The sequence below is a fragment of the Dendropsophus ebraccatus genome, chromosome 14, assembly GCF_027789765.1.
Source record: "Dendropsophus ebraccatus isolate aDenEbr1 chromosome 14, aDenEbr1.pat, whole genome shotgun sequence".
NCBI lineage: Eukaryota > Metazoa > Chordata > Amphibia > Anura > Hylidae > Dendropsophus > Dendropsophus ebraccatus.
In genome coordinates, this window is record NC_091467.1 from 29588246 (window position 1) to 29608710 (window position 20465).

Genomic DNA, 20465 nt, shown 5'->3' on the forward strand with positions numbered 1-20465 from the left:
TCATGCCCCACCCCCTTGGGCCTCACATTAAGCGTTACATAGGCCCACATTTACCAATCTACTGAAAACCAAATCTGTCTGATTTTGTCCATTACGACCAATCACAACTCAGCTTTCATTTTACTATAACTCGCTAAGATATGAACACTGAACTGTGATTGGTTGCTATGGGCAAAACCAGACAGCCTTGGGTTCTGGTATATTGATAAATCTGGACCTAATGTGGGGCTGAGGGGGTGGAGCTTGATACAAGGATTCATCCTTTAGTGTTGTCATGCTCCCCCCCATCCACCCCATTGTCTATATTAAAAAACTTTCCCATAGTTACTAATCAGGGCTCAACTTTCATTCCCTTAAAGGGGTGGTGTCACGAAGCAAAGAAGGTATAATGAGATGTATACCACATACATATATGTAAGGGGGGGCCAAGTAGGCTGTTTTTTGTAAAATAGCTTCACTGTACCATTTTTCTTCCTCGTTTCCTCTTAGAACTGTGACCCTGCTGTTGCTAACAGTGCAGACACTTTCCCCTTGCTGCATGTGAAGTATAAACCAAAGGCCAGTACTAATGGGACAGATCATGTGACTGTGACTGAACTGAGCATGAGCGTCCCAAGAAAGTGGATGGCTGGTGGGCCGTTACCAAGGGCAACAGGTTATGAAACTAAGCAGCACATGGGGGGTTAGTGACTCTATATCTCTTAAATGATACATTATAAGAAATACTTTTAAATTTGGAATATGTTTCATTTAACATAATGCATCACTATAGATCTAGTTTTCCTCATGATACCACCGCTTTAAGGTTAAAAAAAATATAATCCGCAAACATATAACGTGATACCGTTACCTCCAGACGTCTCCACACCTTCACCCTGGAATCCCATCTGTCACTGTCCCATTGTTCGACATCTTCAAGTGTCCGGTTTTCTTAAATGATGACGATTGACTGATTCTCGGGGCTCTGACTCGGATCCATACCTACAGCTTAGGTGTAATTTAATAAGATCTCAGTGTCCACGCCGAGAGTCTCAATAACCTGATCTATCCCCGGTCTGGCCACACACATACACACACACACATGACAGGCGCATAATTCTGTGGCGCTCGGGCCAGTCCATCCATCACATGACACGCTTGTCACTTGTCACCCAACGTTCGATGACTGTGTAGAGTGGCAGGTCAGAGGCGAAAGCCAGATGGATTTTATCTTGTGCTTCAGCGATGACACCGGGAGGAAGGGGAAAGGGGTGGTTGTGGTGGGGATGGCAGAGATATTAATATTGGTTTATTTTGCAAAATGGTGTTCAGGTAACAGGTACACTTTAAGAAAGGAAGACAGCGCAAGGTACCAGTAGTGGCGGGGAGAGTGTGAGACGTAGAAAGAAGGGAGACATGAGGAAGGGAGCGGAGCGTGAGGGAGGTGGAAGATGGATGTTGTGTTACTGCAGAACAGCTGCTGTTGGGATCAGTACAGAAAGATGCTGAGCCAGGGACGTGCGGACTGGTAATTAGTGATTAATAGGCGCAGCTACTGGGATCACACACGCCGCTCTGCCTATGTGTCTGCGTGTTTGTAGTACATATGTACACAGATATATATATATACACACACACATATACACGCACTTCTCATCATTTCTCACCTTATGTCCTTCATACGTCTAATTATACGAACATGCAATGCTGAGGAAGATGAAGACAACGAAAAATCAAACAAAAACGTATAGTCGGCGGTTGTTTATTTATCACAGACAGAATTTTCTGGTTTTTTTTTTCGATTAAGGTACAGAGATATTTTCCATATTGCACAGAGCCCCAATAATGATATAACCAATATCCCACCTCCCTCCCTCCCACCAGCACCCCCCTTACACATGGTATAGTCGTAAACACAGAGGTTGACAGAAGACTCTCCCAAGGCCCTTTTGAAGATATTGTGGACAGATCTGGCAAGGAAGGAGTTACTGGCATCGGCCTTCTCCGTGAAGAGTGATGCAATGGCGTGTCCCATGAGAGAGAGCGAGAGAAAGAAAATGACAGTGATTTTTAATGGGTTAACACAGATGTGTCACTGTCAGAAACCTTCCTGCGACTTTGTGTTTTTATCTTTTTAACCTTATGCGCTCCCATAACTGATAACTGTATACCTTTTTTTTTAATGGAAAATAAAGTCTCAACTACAGCATATAATACACATCATACATGATAAAGGACTATCACAACCCCTTACGTCATAGCTTAAGGTTGAGATAAATCTGTAGCCCCGATTTTTTTAAAATACGTTTGTGTATCTAATATACCAGTATATTCACATTTTATATTGCCATAAAGTCCGCTTTGGTGATACAAAGAAACCATAGGGTATTTTCCCCCATTATCTCAGTCCTTATAAGAGCTGATCATTGACAATTCGACCTTCAATGAATTAGCCAGCCCTTAATACCATTTCAGTTTGATGTGCCTTGGTCAATGACAGTGGTCAAGGACTTATAGGAGCCACCTTAATAAAGGGTAACCTCACCTGCAGACAGTGAAGGCAACCTTTAAGTGTTTGAATCCATACATTATGAACGGTTGGGAACTTGTAATATTGCTAAAGTTTACTTTTTTGGAGGTGTCCCCTTGTTACAGTCAACAGTCTCATATTGGTTAAAGTTGACAGATAGTTCCAAATTCATTTCCTGAACCAGATTGAGCTAAGTTGTGCTATATTTTCTTTGCAACAACATAAATCAAAACCCACAATAAATCTTTTGGTAGTTCCCCGGTAGGGGGCCCTACATTTTTGGCTATAGACCAGGAAATTAGTAGAACTGGGCAATCCAATTTATCAGAACATAGCCAATAAAGTTCAATGCACGTTATTGGTTCCCATGTTCGACTTTATGCAACAGACATGTAACCCTTTTGGATAAGATTAGAACAGGAAAGCATGAAATACATATAAACCTAATGTAATAAATAAAAATAAATCCTAGTAGAGAAAAGTAATTTAGATTGTAGGAGAGAGGTAAGAGAGTAATTGACATATAGCTTATTACATGACTGGTTGAATTACCTTGTAATAGAGATCACAACTGTATGAAGTGTGACAGGCTGGTGGATAGTGATGTACTATATGATAAAAGAAAACTACTACAATTACCATAAAATATCAATTTTGGATCAGCTCCATATACCTTGTGATAGGCGGTTAGGCCTCTCTCTCTCTCTATATATATATATGTATATATATGTTTTTTTCTTGAATTTATGTATTTATATTTTATGTCAATGAATAGATTTTAGGACTGAAAGAATGGAAGGTTAAAAAATAGAATGGCTACAACTTCAGTGTCTATTGGATGACCCCAGGTTGGGTGTGGATCTCCAAGTGTTTTTGTGTCCCCGTAAAGTTCTACAGTCTTGATCGTCTTTATTTTTAGATATGTGTTTGTTTGTTTTTTTTACCACTTATGTACATCATGATGAAGATGCATGACCAATACTAATCTATAGGATGGTCTGATGATGATGGACATCGTAACATTGAAACAATGTAGTCACATAAGACGTAAGGACTGGGAAATTGGACAAGTGGTCGTACTTAAGACACAAGACACTTGCTATGGAGGATGGACAAGATGACTTGCAGTCCGCTGATTAACTTAGCTGTACTCTAATCGTCGATACCATACTTCTAGATTATTTTGGTGTTACCCTAAATCTGTTTAGTAGGGTTTGCAGAAGAAGACATAGTATCTAGAAACATAGAGTGGCCTCCAGACCCCTGCTTTTTTTTTTGGTGTCCAGGAGAATCTATCAGTTCATTTTGTAGGGCCATATCAATATAGCATTAATATTTGTGTATATTGAAGTGGTTTAAATTTCACATCCAACACATCACTTACACAGCTTTCAGTCCACTGTCTCCACAAATACACACACCACAATGGACCAGACCAAGGCACAGGAAGTCCATAAAAGGTAGACCCAAAGTTAGCCCAATTTAGGCTATTCCACAGCGGCGAGCTCTTAGTTCCTTTCTCTTCAACCCGAGGGTGAGTATGGAGAGCTGCTGTGATAGTTATAGTCAGGGCAGACCTTTTGCACTAGTCTATAATCTGTTGTGTAAAATGAGACATAAACACAAACAATCTTGAATGGGTGAGAGCATGTCCACGAGACCTTGCTTCGCGTTTGCTGTTGGTGGCAGGTCTTTGACGGGTCGTGAGGACATAATCCCGTCTTAATTGCTTTATCTACTTTTTCAAATTCCACTCGGCAGTTGAAGATTTTTGACTCCTTTGCTTCTGCATACATCTGCTGCTCCAAGTCAAAGTCAAGGACTTTTGATGGTGGGACAAGACTGACAGAAACATTCCCTTGGCCCGTAGAGTTGTGGAGGAAGTAGACACTGAAGGATCCATTCCCATGATCCACCACTTTTCCTGTGATGAGAAGGTTAAGCTTTACTGTCTTGATATTAGAGTAGAAGTCCCCCCAACCAAAGACTTTCTTGGCTCTTCCTGTTGACCTTAGCACAGACTGACGTCGAATCCTAGCTGGAATTGGAGGTTCCGGATTATGACCCAACTCTGAAAGACTGTTCAAGACATCCCAGAATTCAGGAGAGTTGGAGAGAAGTTGGAGGACAGTGGAGTTCAAGGGGCTTGAGCTACGAGACCGGGATGGAGAAGGAGATCTTCTCCTAGGGATTCGAGGCCTGGAATGGGACTTTGCATCGGACTGGTCTTCATCATCTGGGTCACTAGAGGAGTCTTCTTGGCCACAGATCACCTGAGGATGAAACAGAGAAGACAATGACCTCCATCAGTAGAAAAAAAACGAAAACAGTACATTACCAACCAAACAGTATTCACTCCCCTCACCCATTGTTTCTTCTTCAATGCCTTCTGTCTCGGTTTCTTTCCTTTATTGATAGGCCCTCACCTGAATCCCCAGCAGTAACAGATGCTACAGCTGATAATTAGTGATACTGAGTACTAATCAGTGTAACCAGTTTAATGAGAGCTGAGTAATGTGCATCCACCTGACCTACACCCCCTGGGTATCACAATGTCAAAGAGCTACTTGAAAAAAGAGACCACTACACAACTCACAGACGCTCTGTGGTAACTGCAGATGTCAGGAGAATGTGCTCTTAGCTACGGAGGGCACAGACACTTAACACCACCCTGTTACACAGCTGCCACCTGCGTGACAAAATATCATCTTGCTGTTCACACCTGCAGCATGACTTTTGATCACCAGAGGCAGATATGTACAATGCACTTTGATGAAGGGAAAATGTATCAGGTAAAGCTACAATATGTTATAAGTGACCTTGGTGGAGGTAACTTCTTAAAGGGGTTGTCCAGGGAGTTCCTTTTACAGGTAAACATTCTCATGCTGAAGTAAACACAATAAAAAGGTACTTACCTGCCACCAGTGCATAATCTTGCCCTGCAACACTTCCTGCTATTGGTCCTGGCAGATGGAAGTACCTTCTCAACCAGCCAGTGGTTGGGGGTCATCAATGCAAGCACATCTGAGTGCCAAGACCAACACCAGAATGTCTTGTGCAAATGAATGGGGCATAAAGCTTCTTTCTCCCATAAACAGCACCACACCTGTACTCAGGTTGTGTGTGGTATTACAACTCATTTTAATTGTACTGAGCTAAAAAGAAATAGGCAAACTGAGGACATAAGTGGCGCTGTTTATGGAAGAAATCAGCTATGTTTTTCTAATCTTTAAAGAGGTACTTTGGGCTGGGGTCTTTTTTATTGTACGGCTGGGGATATAGGTGCCCCTGAACACTTACCTCCGCCGGGTCCAGGATCGCGCCGCCCGTTCTCCCTTCTGGCTGCTGCTTCCTGGTCTGAGCTGCGGCTTGAGACGTGACGCCTCAAGGCAGCTCCGCCATTTATCGGCCGAGGCGGGACTCTGCTACGACCACTAAATGGCTGAGCTGCCATTGAGAAGTCATGTTTCAAGCCGCAGCTCAGACCAGGAAGCGGCAGCTTGACGGGCGAACAGAGCAGCGCGATCCGGGACCCAGTGCTGAAACCGGAGAGGTAAGTGAGCGGCGGCTTCTATATCCACCCCCTTCCCGCCCGTACAATAAAAATGACCCCAGCCCGGAGTACCCCTTTAACTGTAAGAAAATTACATAGCTAATAGACATTATAATGGGTCCATACTTGATAATAGGAATCATAATTGGGTTTTGGAGGGCCATGACTTTAGAATGGCAATTTTTTGTACTCTGAGTTGGCAATGTACAGGCCTAAAGAAGCCCAAAGACAACAGGGCAACACATCTAAGTGAACTTTTAGGGGCAGAGGTAGCATTTGTACAGGGCCTTGTTGGTCGATGGGGCACAGGGGACACCAATATTACAAATTGCATATGGCAGGGAAGAGGCTCTTTAACGATTTTGCAGGGGTGTGGTTAAGCTTTCCTTCACCTTTAATTTTCTGTCAAAGCCCAAGGCAGAGTGGCATTCCTGATTGGGTATGCACCCTTCAAGCCACTCCTAGGAAAGTCGTATGTTCTACATTCCTACAGATGAAGACCTACCTCTCATAGACATGTCACCTAATACAGTACCAGGTCTTCCTATACAAGTCTTTCCTACCTGGTGTTGGAATACAATAGACCCACCTCTTCTAGAGACAGTACTCGATATCAGCTCTTCTTTCCAAATAAATATTTTTAAAAAAAACTTTAAAACAGGACATTATTTTTAAACCTAACATCTACCTGGTGTCTGTGCTCTGGGTGATATGTGGCTATACAGGTTTGGTAAAACTAAATTATAGGACATTTTTGAATATGGAAAACCAATAGACTCTCTTAGACTTAGTACCTCATATCAGATCTTTGTATCCAAGTGATATAAAATGCCCCTTTAAAACATGAAAACTATCTGAGTTTTTAGTCTCGGGGAAAAAAAGGATAGAAAACCTTAGAATTTTGGAATATTTTTAAATGTCACATGATAAATACTAAAAACTATTGACCATTACATCAGAAGACCTCATAAAAAAACATTACAACTGGCGGCAGTTATGTCGAGTTCTTCCAGCAAGGGGAGCCATGTAAACAAGAGAGTGTCAGCTCCGTAGGCAGGATGGCAGCATGGCCAGTTAATCCCGTCCATGGCTGAAATAGTTAATTTTTTACAAAAGGGGGATAACCATGGTGACAGCTAGGTGGGGGCAGCTGGTAAATGAGCTTAGTCCATTGGGAGTTGTTTTGACTGAGAGCAACACACAAGATACACAAGAGTGAATCTTGATACAAAATAGCACAGGGATATGGATCTTATAAGATCACGTCGAAGACTAAGCCAGAGTGGTAAATCCCACCAGACGCCAATGATACATCACAATAGTTCTGCAAGGATGACAGTCCACGGTGATAGCACTAAACCGCCTAATGCCTGCTCACAAAATAATACAGATGTATAACCGAGCCTATGAATGCATAATGTAGCAGATACATGAGTTCAGCCCAACACATGATCGTAAAACATAAATTCTAATATGCAATTAATTGCGACATCAAAATAGGCTCAGAACTACAGATCAATGGTGAAAAGCTGGAAATATAGAATAATGAGGCTCATGCCGCCTCCTGACGGCAACGGATAATTAGTGACAATAGAAAAATCGCCAGATATTGAATTGTATAATCTTACAAGACAATAGCGGCCTGGAAAGTTCAATGAAAGCATCAAATGTTTCCTTGGGTTTTGGGCTATTCAAGAATCTCATGCTATGCTGAAGCTATCACCTCTAATGACTTCTATTGGCTCTCTTTCAGTGAATAGCAATGTATGGGACCCTTAAAGTGTACATCACATTGATAAGATGTAAAGCAAGAACCTTCAACAAAAGACCCAATTACTCTATACAATACCGTGATGGAAAAAGAAGACATGGCTACAAAATGGCAGCTACTAGAGAGGGTAGCATCTGCTAAATGAGCCCACAAACCCATGGAGACCTACAAATGCCATACACAGCCTCACAATAACACGATTAGGTAGGAAAGTCAGCTCTGTAAGAGCCGGTCCTGTATACCGGAGGAACTTATACCGGTTTAGCCTAAGGTCAATGAAGACTAGGTAGAAACCTTAAAAGATTTTTAAAATTGCCTCACCTCAAGTCAACATTAAAAACCACATTATTCTTAAGCCTTGTCCTGATTGCCTACAATCGATAAGGTCACTTGATATAGAAAGCCACAACCAGCACCTCTATATCCCAAAGGGGATCACCTACAATCAATAGGTCACGGTATGGAAGAAGTTCCCAAAACTGTCCTCATCCACTAGACTCAGTGGTCGACCCAACATTTTCATGTCAATGGACATGCTCGTAATATTGATATCTGGTCTGGATTGTAAATAAGACTTATTAGTCCAATGGGCTTCCCATTGGGACAAGGATTGTACCCTAAGGACCAAGTCAATATTGATGGGTCATCGAAGGCCCATTTACCAGATTTAGACTCTGTTCATATATGAAGATGGGAGCTAATTTGCTCAGTAAGGAGTCATTCATAATGAATCACATTTGTCGATGGCCCCGAGCCCTACACCAGACTAAGCATCTGACCTTTATGTAATCTTACGAGGTCAAGACTCGTACTCATTAATTAATGAGGGTGATAAGATGAACACCCACAAGCGGGTCCACCTTCTCAGTTACGCTAAATGGAAATGACCCACAATTCATCATCCTCGTGAAAACTAATTAAATTTTTTTTATATGCCTTTTTGGTCTTTTTTTTTTAGGATTGCTTTTCTGTTAAATGATCCACAGATCAGTTCCTTTATACGTGATTGACCCATCAAACAGCAATGTCATTGAGTCTTGACAGTTTTATAAAAAGCTATCATTTAATCTATCAAAACCTCTACTCCCTCGTAAGATTCGTTAACCCTTTAAAAAGGTCCGTCTCAATAGGATATGTCTGATCATAGGCAACACTGCCCCTTTAGTCTGTCAATGCCATGTCCATGGCTGTAGACTTTCTCATAGATCCCTCAGTCAGATGTCAGATTTAACTCATCTACTTACGCTGTTAACCCTCTCCGTAGGCATTTGAACGCTTAACCCTGTGAGATCTGTAGACATTTACTTCTTCTGCAGAATGACCTTTTAACCCAATAAATGTCTCAGATCATACAGGGCATCCTCCGATAATCTCATATAAACCATAAACAGGACCTCAATTCCAGACTAGAATAATAATGTCATTCAAGAAAGATCTAATACCGGGTACTGTCTCTTTAACCCATCAAAAAATGTCCTGGTTTGTAAAGCACCACTGATACAGCAGACCTTGTCATTAGATCCCCCGACTATACATAGAATTCTCCTTTTAACCCTTGAATAGCACATCCACTATAATGACCCTTTATCCCATTCCTCTCGTCCTTGTATCGTGCTCTATTCTCCTGCCTGTTTAACCTTCTAAACAAGCTCCAGTCTGAAGCTCTATCTGCTCATCTCTGAGACGGACTCTTTAACCCTTTAAGCATCTCACCGACTCCAGACCCCACTTGCTCCCTCCGCTACATCCCCCCCTATGCAGAATCCTATAAGAAAATCAATCTTTCCCCACATTGCCAGCTTTTACATCGTACATAGACGTCCAATCTCACATTTCACACACGCCCCCTATATACTATCGTATGTGCATATACAGTACTGTCATATTACGTGACTTCAAGCAGCAACAGGTTGAGGGGGAATGCTTCACACGAGCCTCAGTGCTGATGGTCCCCCCTCCATCATCTGACCTTACAGACACACACAGGAATGCCCGAGATGTACAGAGCGGAGGAGCAGCAGGTGTGATACATACATATAGTAGGGAGCGGGGGGCACAAGGCAGGGCACACACAGGAGGGTAGGAAACACGTAGGGGCTAGCACAACACACACAGCCGGGGACACATAAGCAGATATACTACTTACCAGATAGATGCTGCCTTGAACCAGGAATATAAAACAGCATTGTGTGAGCTGCATTTTGCTCAGTGGCTGAGTCTTGAGGCGTACTCTCACCTGCGGTCAGCATCCATGTGATGGTGTGAATACACAGCTAGAGATATAGACACAGCTCGGACGCTCCCTGACCACCTCACTTGTGCTACTCCTTTGCCTTGCACTTCTCCAGCCTCCCCCTCCCCTACATAGGTGGCTGCACTCTTCTCGTCTCCACTTCTTGACTCTCTTTGACCATCACCTCGGTTCTCTCTACTCCTCCTTGCCTCTGTCTCCTGGCACTTGCTGTCTCTCGGCTGCCTCCTTCCACCTGCTCGTCTCTCTCCTTGCTTCCCTCGCCTGGCTGTCACACACCTTTCTCCTCTTCTCTAGCTCTCTCATTGGCTCATCCCTTCTCTGCTGGTCCCCTCTCTTTCTCAGTCATCCCTCTCCTGCCAGGTCTAAGGCTCTCTCTCTCTCTCTCTTCCTCAGGGTTTGTCACCCGCTCCTGACTCTCCCTCCCTCTTTCCTTGTGTCTTTCTCCCTCTCTCTCTATCTGACCTTCTATCTCCCTCCCTCTTTCTCTCCTCCCCTCAGACACTCTCCTACTGTCTGTCTGTCTCTCTCATTTCTCACCCATCCCTCTATACTAGTTACCCCCTAATGCTCCCCCCTTTAGCCCACCTCCATACCTTTCCATATAATGCCCACCCCTCTTTCATCTCCAGTGCTTTCACCTACTACCCCCACCTCATACCTTGTTCTATTCTGTTTACGCAGTCTACTCTCTTACCACCCAGTGTGGTGCCCATAGTCTTTCTCCCCCAAATCTGGTCAGATTACATCAAGCCCCCCATAACAACTGGAAGTGGACAGTATTTTGCTCTTTTTTGCAATCTGGTACCAGGTTACCAGGGCTCCATACTCACCTCTCCCCCCTCCCTCACCCCTCTCTAACACTCTCCTGCTCTTTCTATCTCTTTCCTTATTATCCATGTCTCTCTCTCTCCCGTCTCTCCCGCATGCACTGGGTCAATATGCCAGGTTAGAGACAAGGCTTTTCCAATTAAATTGATGTTTAGACAGACATTTTCATTCTCTGCCTGTTAGTGCCAGGGAATAGAGGGGGGCACCGGCCGCTACTCCCGCTCTGTGTTCAATTGTAATTTCCAATGAACAAACTGCATAGAGGGATAAAAGATGTAAGAAGGAAGAGGAGGGAAGGATGAGCAAGAAGTTACTGTGTGCTTCATAGGGGAATGTGTAGAACCTATACAAAGTGTATGATGCTTCACAGAGGTTGTATGGAGTGATTACAGTTATAAGGGAAGATATAGAGAGTAAGAGGGGGATATATAAGGGGAGGGCATAATAGTAATAGGAGGAGATATAATAAGAGGTTAAATGGGGGTAATAGGAGGAGATATAGCGGAGGATATATGGAGTAATAGGAGGAGATATAGGGAGGTTATATGGAGTAATAGGAGGAGATATAGGGAGGTTATATGGAGTAATAGGAGGAGATATAGGGAGGTTATATGGAGTAATAGGAGGAGATATAGGGAGGGTATATGGAGTAATAGGAGGAGATATAGGAGAGGTTATATGGAGTAATAGGAGGAGATATAGGGAAGGTTATATGGAGTAATAGGGGGAGATATAGGGGAGGTTATATGGAGTAATAGGAGGAGATATAGGGGAGAGTATAAAGAGTAATAGGAGGAGATATAGGGGAGGGTATATGGAGTAATAGGAGGAGATATAGGGGAGGAGATATGGAGTAATAGGAGGAGATATAGGGAGGTTATATGGAGTAATAGGAGGAGATATAGGGAGGTTATATGGAGTAATAGGAGGAGATATAGGGAGGTTATATGGAGTAATAGGAGGAGATATAGGGAGGGTATATGGAGTAATAGGAGGAGATATAGGGGAGGTTATATGGAGTAATAGGAGGAGATATAGGGAAGGTTATATGGAGTAATAGGAGGAGATATAGGGGAAGTTATATGGAGTAATAGGAGGAGATATAGGGAGGTTATATGGAGTAATAGGAGGAGATATAGGGAAGGTTTTATGGAGTAATAGGGGGAGATATAGGGAGGTTATATGGAGTAATAGGAGGAGATATAGGGAGGGTATATGGAGTAATAGGAGGAGATATAGGAGAGGTTATATGGAGTAATAGGAGGAGATATAGGGAAGGTTATATGGAGTAATAGGGGGAGATATAGGGGAGGTTATATGGAGTAATAGGAGGAGATATAGGGGAGAGTATATGGAGTAATAGGAGGAGATATAGGGGAGGGTATATGGAGTAATAGGAGGAGATATAGGGGAGGATATATGGAGTAATAGGAGGAGATATAGGGAGGTTATATGGAGTAATAGGAGGAGATATAGGGAGGTTATATGGAGTAATAGGAGGAGATATAGGGAGGTTATATGGAGTAATAGGAGGAGATATAGGGAGGGTATATGGAGTAATAGGAGGAGATATAGGGGAGGTTATATGGAGTAATAGGAGGAGATATAGGGAAGGTTATATGGAGTAATAGGAGGAGATATAGGGGAAGTTATATGGAGTAATAGGAAGAGATATAGGGAGGTTATATGGAGTAATAGGAGGAGATATAGGGAAGGTTTTATGGAGTAATAGGGGGAGATATAGGGAGGTTATATGGAGTAATAGGAGGAGATATAGGGAAGGTTATATGGAGTAATAGGGGGAGATATAGGGGAGGTTATATGGAGTAATAGGAGGAGATATAGGGGAGAGTATATGGAGTAATAGGAGGAGATATAGGGGAGGGTATATGGAGTAATAGGAGGAGATATAGGGAGGTTATATGGAGTAATAGGAGGAGATATAGGGAGGTTATATGGAGTAATAGGAGGAGATATAGGGAGGTTATATGGAGTAATAGGAGGAGATATAGGGAGGGTATATGGAGTAATAGGAGGAGATATAGGGGAGGTTATATGGAGTAATAGGAGGAGATATAGGGAAGGTTATATGGAGTAATAGGAGGAGATATAGGGGAAGTTATATGGAGTAATAGGAGGAGATATAGGGAGGTTATATGGAGTAATAGGAGGAGATATAGGGAAGGTTTTATGGAGTAATAGGGGGAGATATAGGGGAGGTTATATGGAGTAATAGGAGGAGATATAGGGGAGGTTATATGGAGTAATAGGAGGAGATATAGGGGAGGATATATGGAGTAATAGGAGGAGATATAGGGGAGAGTATATGGAGTAATAGGAGGAGATATAGGGGAGGGTATATGGAGTAATAGGAGGAGATATAGGGGAGGGTATATGGAGTAATAGGAGGAGATATAGGGGAGGTTATATGGAGTAATAGGAGGAAATATAGGGGAGGGTATATGGAGTAATAGGAGGAGATATAGGGGAGGGTATATGGAGTAATAGGAGATATAGGGGAGGATATATGGAGTAATAGGAGGAGATATAGGGGGGTTATATGGAGTAATAGGAGGAGTTATAGGGAGGTTATATGGAGTAATAAGAGGAGATATAGGGGGCTATATGGAGTAATAGGAGGAGATATAGGGGAGGTTATATGGAGAAATAGGAGCAGATATAGGGAGGATATATGGAGTAATAGGAGGAGATATAGGAGAGTATATATGGAGTAATAGGAGGAGATATAGGGGAGGTTATATGGAGTAATAAGAGGAGATATAGGGGAGGGTATATGGAGTAATAGGAGATATAGGGAGGATGTATGGAGTAATAGGAGAAGATATAGGGGGGGTATATGAAGTAATAGGAGGAGATATAGGGAGGTTATATGGGGTAATAGGAGGAGATATAGGGGAGGATATATGGAGTAATAGGAGGAGATATAGGGGAGGATATATGGAGTAATAGGAGGAGATATAGGGGAGGATATATGGAGTAATAGGGGGAGATATAGGGAGTGTATATGAAGTAATAGGAGGAGATATAGGGGAGGATATATGGAGTAATAGGAGGAGATATAGGGAGGTTATATGGAGTAATAGGAGGAGATATAGGGGAGGATATATGGAGTAATAGGAGGAGATATAGGGGAGGATATATGGAGTAATAGGAGGAGATATAGGGGAGGATATATGAAGTAATAGGGGGAGATATAGGGAGGGTATATGGAGTAATAGGAGGAGATATAGGGGAGGATATATGGAGTAATAGGAGGAGATATAGGGAGGTTATATGGAGTAATAGGAGGAGATATAGGGGAGGATATATAGAGTAATAGGAGGAGATATAGGGGAGGACATATGGAGTAATAGGAGGAGATATAGGGAGGTTATATGGAGTAATAGAAGGAGATATATGGGAGGGTATATGGAGTAATAGGAGGAGATATAGGGGAGGTTATATGGAGTAATAGAAGGATATAGGGAGGATATATGGAGTAATAGGAGGAGATATAGGGGAGGCTATATGGAGTAATAGGAGGAGATATAGGGGAGGGGTATATGGAGTGATAGGAGATATAGGGGAGGTTATATGGAGTAATAAGAGGAGATATAGGGAGGTTATATGGAGTAATAGGAGGAGATATAGGAGGTTATATGGAGTAATAGAAGGAGATATAGGGGGGTATATGGAGTAATAGGAGGAGATATAGGGGAGGGTATATGGAGTAATAGGAGGAGATATAGGAGAGGTTATATGGAGCAATAGGAGGAGATATAGGGAGGTTATATGGAGTAATAGGAGGAGATATAGGGGAGGATATATGGATTAATAGGAGGAGATATAGGGGAGAGTATATGGAGTAATAGGAGGAGATATAGGGGAGGATATATGGAGTAATATCTCCTCCTATTACTCCATATACCCTCCCTATATCTCCTCCTGTTACTCCATATAACCTCCCCTATATCTCCTTCTATTACTCCATATAACCTACCTATATCTCCTCCTATTACTCCATATAACCTCCCTATATCTCCTCCTATTACTCGATATACCCTCCTATATTCTCCTATTACTCCATATAACCTCCCTTATATCGCTTCCTATTACTCTGTGGCAGCCCAGAGAGTACAGATGTTGCAGCAGAGGAGAAGAGATGGTGGAGACTTGTGGTCCCATGGTGGTCACGGTTGGGTTTGCTCTGGTCATGCTGGCATTAGGAATAATTAGCATCATGAATAGGCAGCTGCAAATAGGAGTTGGTTGTAATGATTCCCCGGGGTACACAATGTAAAGAGTACAACGTGATGGTCTGTACGTAGCTTTTGGGATGGTAGTAGGATATGAAGAATGAACACAATGATAGTGGATTACAGTCTTTACTTGACACTAAAACTCTTCACCACAACCTTGTCAACAAGACATCCAACTTGTACGGCTCCAGTAATGATTATCCTTCTGAAGTGAGGTATATGTTTGGGTCCCTGGAGCATTTTGTCTTTTCTGTAATCCATGCTGTGTCACTACTCCTTTATCTCTTTAATGAGGTTAATAACAACTAAATAGGTTGTAATTGGTCTCAGAAAGTATCTACTCACTTTTGTAGCTGCAATGCCCCCTACAGAATGCAGTTTCCGTGATGACTTGCAGCTTGACTGCAGTTTGGTCCTGGGTCTGGCTTGAAGTCCTGGAACGTCCTAGGGAAAAGCTATGGTTGGCAACCTTTAGTCTGGGGGGGCAAGCACACAGCAGTGGCCCATGATTAGCGAACAATCGTCAGGGCACATATACTTAAAGGAGAACTCTTGCCGAACCTAAACATCCCAAGCCAGCAAGGGGTAAGGGAAACTTAATAAAGAATCCATACTTACTTGGATACTTCCCGCTGGGACATGACAATAGAGGAAAGAGAGGAGCAGTATAACAGCAGCTGTGAGAGAGGTAGTAAACCCTGTCCTACAGGGGCACAGGGACGGGTAAGTATTGATTCTTTTTTATGTTTCTCCAACCCCAGAGTGTAATCTGCTCTGGATTGGATTATACCTTGTATGGACATGGACATCATACTATGACTGACCAAATCCTGTATATTAATATTACCAATAATACTAGTATACAAAGGACAAATAATACCGCCATACCATGACCAAATACTATAATCACATAGTAAGTACATTATAAATAGTTACTTAAAGGGGTAGTGTGGCGCTAAACATTTATTCACAAAATAACACACATTATGCACAGTTATGCTCAGCCAATCGCGGCTGAGCAGCTGATGACACAGCAGAGGGGGGCCAGCATGAGGGACGACAACGTCTTTGTCACAAGATGACTGACGGGGGTCGTCACGAATGCGGTAAGTATAATGCACCAACACTTCCGGGTCTAGCGTGGGTGGGAAACACGGGGAAGGGGGCCATTCACATACATTAAACACATTACAAAGCTGTATAACTTTGTAATGTGTGTTATTTTGTGAATTAATGTTTAGCGCCGCACTACCCCTTTAATAATACAGTCACAAAACAAGCATTACTACTATAATGGCACTACACTCCACCACACAGTGCCCAATATTCCCCCATACAGTCACCAAATAGAGGTAGATACCAGCTCTACACAAGCTCTGTATACCATGTAAGCACAGTTCAGACACATCCAGTGACTCACAGGTGACGTCTTCTCTGATCAGGTCATGTTTCCTATTCTTTTCCATTATGAAGAATTCTTCCAACCACAAATCATCTCAACAGTATCTGCCAGACAAACATCTTCAGCACCTTACTTTTACAGCACCTTTGCCCACCTGGACGGAAAGGCAAGGCAAACGGAAAGGCATCGGGAAGTAAATGCTGAAGGTTCGAGTTCGATCGAACCTAACATTTCCCGATATTTGATCATCTCTACCCGGGAATCATGTGACAGATCTGCGAGTATAAAGGATTCTTCTAGACCAGGGGTGTCAAACTAGATTACATAGTGGGCCAATAATGCATGAACTGGGCTGTCCATAGAACTTGCAACCAATTCCATATCTATAGTTCACCTTAGGTGCCGCATTTTGTAACACCTCCTACCCACCTATACACAATCCCCCAATCCATAGTGGCCAAAATTAAAAAAATGCCGTCTTCTGTAGCCCATGCATTAATAGCGCCCTTAATAGTACACCATAATACCGCCTTATAAAGTAGTTGCTCTCAATGAATATCTTCAGATTGGCTGGCTTCTGTTTAGAACAAGCATGTCATACTCTGGCCCAGGGGCCAAATCTGGCCCACAGTGCCATTATTTTTGGCACACAGAGGAAATCAGTTGATTTCCTACAACTGGCCCGCCAACAGCGCAGATAATTATAGTATGGGTGGTCCATAGTATCTTATACAGGATGCACCCGGCCCAGGCAGCATGTGTGATGATGTCACTACGTTGCCTGTGCATATAGAGGAGGGTATATGGAGTAATAATAGGAGATATGGGGAGGTTATATGGAGTAATAGGAGGAGATATAGGAGGTTATATGGAGTAATAGGAGGAGATATAGGGAGGTTATATGGAGTAATAGGAGGAGATATAGGAGAGGTTATATGGAGTAATAGGAGGAGATATAGGAGAGGTTATATGGAGCAATAGGAGGAGATATAGGGAGGTTATATGGAGTAATAGGAGGAGATATAGGGGGGGTTATATGGAGTAATAGGAGGAGATATAGGGGAGGATATATGGAGTAATAGGAGGAGATATAGGGGAGAGTATATGGAGTAATAGGAGGAGATATAGGGGAGGATATATGGAGTAATAGGAGGAGATATAGGGAGGATATATGGAGTAATAGGAGGAGATATATGGGAGGATATATGGAGTAATAGGGGGAGATATAGGGAGGGTATATGAAGTAATAGGAGTAAATATAGGGAGGTTATATGGAGTAATAGGAGGAGATATAGGGGAGGTTATATGGAGTAATAGGAGGAGATATAGGGAGGGTATATGGAGTAATAGGAGGAGATATAGGGAGGTTATATGGAGTAATAGAAGGAGATATAGGGAGGTTATATGGAGTAATAGGAGGAGATATAGGAGGGGATATATGGAGTAATAGGAGGAGATATAGGGAGGTTATATGGAGTAATAGGAGGAGATATAGGGGAGGTTATATGGAGTAATAGGAGGAGAAATAGGGAGGGTATATGGAGTAATAGGAGGTGATATAGAGAAGGTTATATAGAGTAATAAGAGGTATATTGGAGGTTATATGCAGTAATAAGAGGAGATATAAGGGAAGTTATATGAAGTAATAACAGGTATATTTGATGTTATATGGAATAATAGTGTGGTATCCCACTAGTTGGGTGGGTTCATACTGAGGAATTCTCGCAGATAAACTACGCGAAATTACATCGGCTGTCCGCACGCACAGCCGCGCGCCTTTCCGCCGGCTCCATAGATGTTATCCGCGAGAATTCCTCAGTATGAACCCACCCTCAGTGTTCTTATGCACCTGTCAAAAAGTTCTCAAGTTAAGTGTTGGATAAGGTACTTTACAGTTTCCCCACTAGGTGTCAGCATTTTATATATTCATATGTCTTTCTATGCACAGCTGAAGGAAGCAATGGGTTAACATTTATGTGTACCATGTGTTGTGTGCTGACCACTAGGAGGTGCTCTTTCTTTTTCAACCTATCCTGTCTTTACTTTCTACGCTCACACCCTGTAGCAGGAGTTATTTCCGTGTGGGAGGAAGTGGGTTAGTTCAGGTGAGTCTAGCGTTCAGTGTGAACAGATGCAGCAAGAGACCCACATTTCTTTAAAAGCAACTACTACTTACACTATGCAGTGCTAAGCACCAGTAAGGTAGGAGTAGCCACTGAAGAACACACCAAAAACACGTCTAGAAAATGCAAAGCAGACTCCTGAAGAGATAGGAGCTGATCTCAGTAGGACAAAACTACTGTAAAGTAAAGGTCTACGTATCCTACTGCGCAGTGCAGGCAACTAGGACACCTCGGACATCTAGCTACACCCAGAACACCATGTGCTACCCTACTGGGAAGGCAGTCAGACACTGGTCAAAATGTGAGTACAAGTAACACTTCACTACTAAATATATCTACCAAGGTTCCGGCAGAGTATAAGGCTACACTGGGTTGGACCTTCTCTGGCAAACTTCTCTACTCTTCACAAGCACTACTACAACATTTTTTTTTGGTGCACTGAACCTGGAAGCACTGCAATACCAGGTCAATGCCTGGAGAGGACAGAGCAAGCTCTTTTTCCATCTTCCTGCTCTAAAAATCCATTTAATACATGGTCCCCAGATATTGGACGTATCAAATATTAAACTGATAAGAACAGATACGACACTTGATCTTAGCCAAAAGGCCGAGAAGCAATACAACTACTTCTTTTACTCCTCTCAAGCACCTAACTCAAGCACTAAGTCCAACACTGAAGTCTGTATCAGGATTATCGTCTGTAAAATGTGTACCGTGAAACTGCAAAGCCTTAAATAAAGTTGTTATATGAACGGACAGGACTCTATCTCTACTCGCACTGGCACCTACACACACACGCACACCTTGGGTTATTTTTCGTCCTTCTGTGGGTGGCGGTACCATCAGTCTGGGTGGGTCAGTTGCCACTCCAGGTTGCCGCGACAAGAGCCCAAGGAACCCACAACAACCCAGAAGGTTACCGACCATTTGAAGAACAGAGCCAGCCATACAAAACAAAGCAGGTAACAACATCACACCTGTGTAACATCACTGGCTGAGCTCACAACAGAACACTTGTAGATAGTCGAGCAAGATCGGTCACCACAATAGGAGGTATATTTGATGTTATATGGAGTAATTAGAGGAGATATAGGGGAGGTTATATGGAGTAATAGGAGGAGATATAGGGGAGGTTATATAGAGTAATAGGAGGAGATATAGGAGGGTATATGGAGTAATAAGAGGAGATATAGGGAGGTTATATGGAGTAATAGGAGATATAGGAAGGGTATATGGAGTAATAGGAGGAGATATAGGGGAGGGTATATGGAGTAATAGGGGGAGATATAGGGTAGGTTATATGGAGTAATAGGAGGAGATATAGGAGGGTATATGGAGTAATAAGAGGAGATATAGGGAGGTTATATGGAGTAATAGGAGGAGATATAGGGGACGTTATATGGAGTAATAGGAGGAGATATAGGGGGTTATATGGAGTAATAAGAGGAGATATAGGAGAGGATATATGGAGTAATAGGAGGAGATATAGGGAGGATATATGGAGTAATAGGAGGAGATATAGGGGAGGTTATATGGAGTAATAGGAGGAGATATACGGGAGGGTATATGGAGTAATAGGAGAAGATATAGGGGAGGTTATATAGAGTAATAGGAGGAGATATAGGGGAGGGTATATGGAGTAATAGGAGGAGATATAGGGGAGGTTATATGGAGTAATAGGAGGAGATATAGGGGAGGTTATATGGAGTAATAGGAGGAGATATAGGGGAGGTTATATGGAGTAATAGGAGGAGATATAGGGGAGG

General features: G+C 42.6%; 1 protein-coding gene and 1 non-coding gene across 2 annotated transcripts; both read right to left on the bottom strand.

The window, feature by feature from the left end:
- Positions 1-2985: 2985 nt before the first annotated feature.
- Positions 2986-10044, bottom strand: NXPH3 (neurexophilin 3). Its single transcript, XM_069952810.1, has 2 exons — positions 9980-10044; positions 2986-4782 (listed from the first exon to the last, which is right to left on the bottom strand). Exons 1-2 carry the CDS (start codon positions 10031-10033, stop codon positions 4033-4035), a joined length of 804 nt encoding a protein of 267 aa, XP_069808911.1. The 5' UTR covers positions 10034-10044; the 3' UTR covers positions 2986-4032.
- A 9083-nt stretch (positions 10045-19127) lies between these two features.
- Positions 19128-19318, bottom strand: LOC138773423 (U2 spliceosomal RNA). Its single transcript, XR_011360123.1, has one exon. It is a non-coding gene; the product is annotated as a U2 spliceosomal RNA (small nuclear RNA).
- Positions 19319-20465: the final 1147 nt, after the last annotated feature.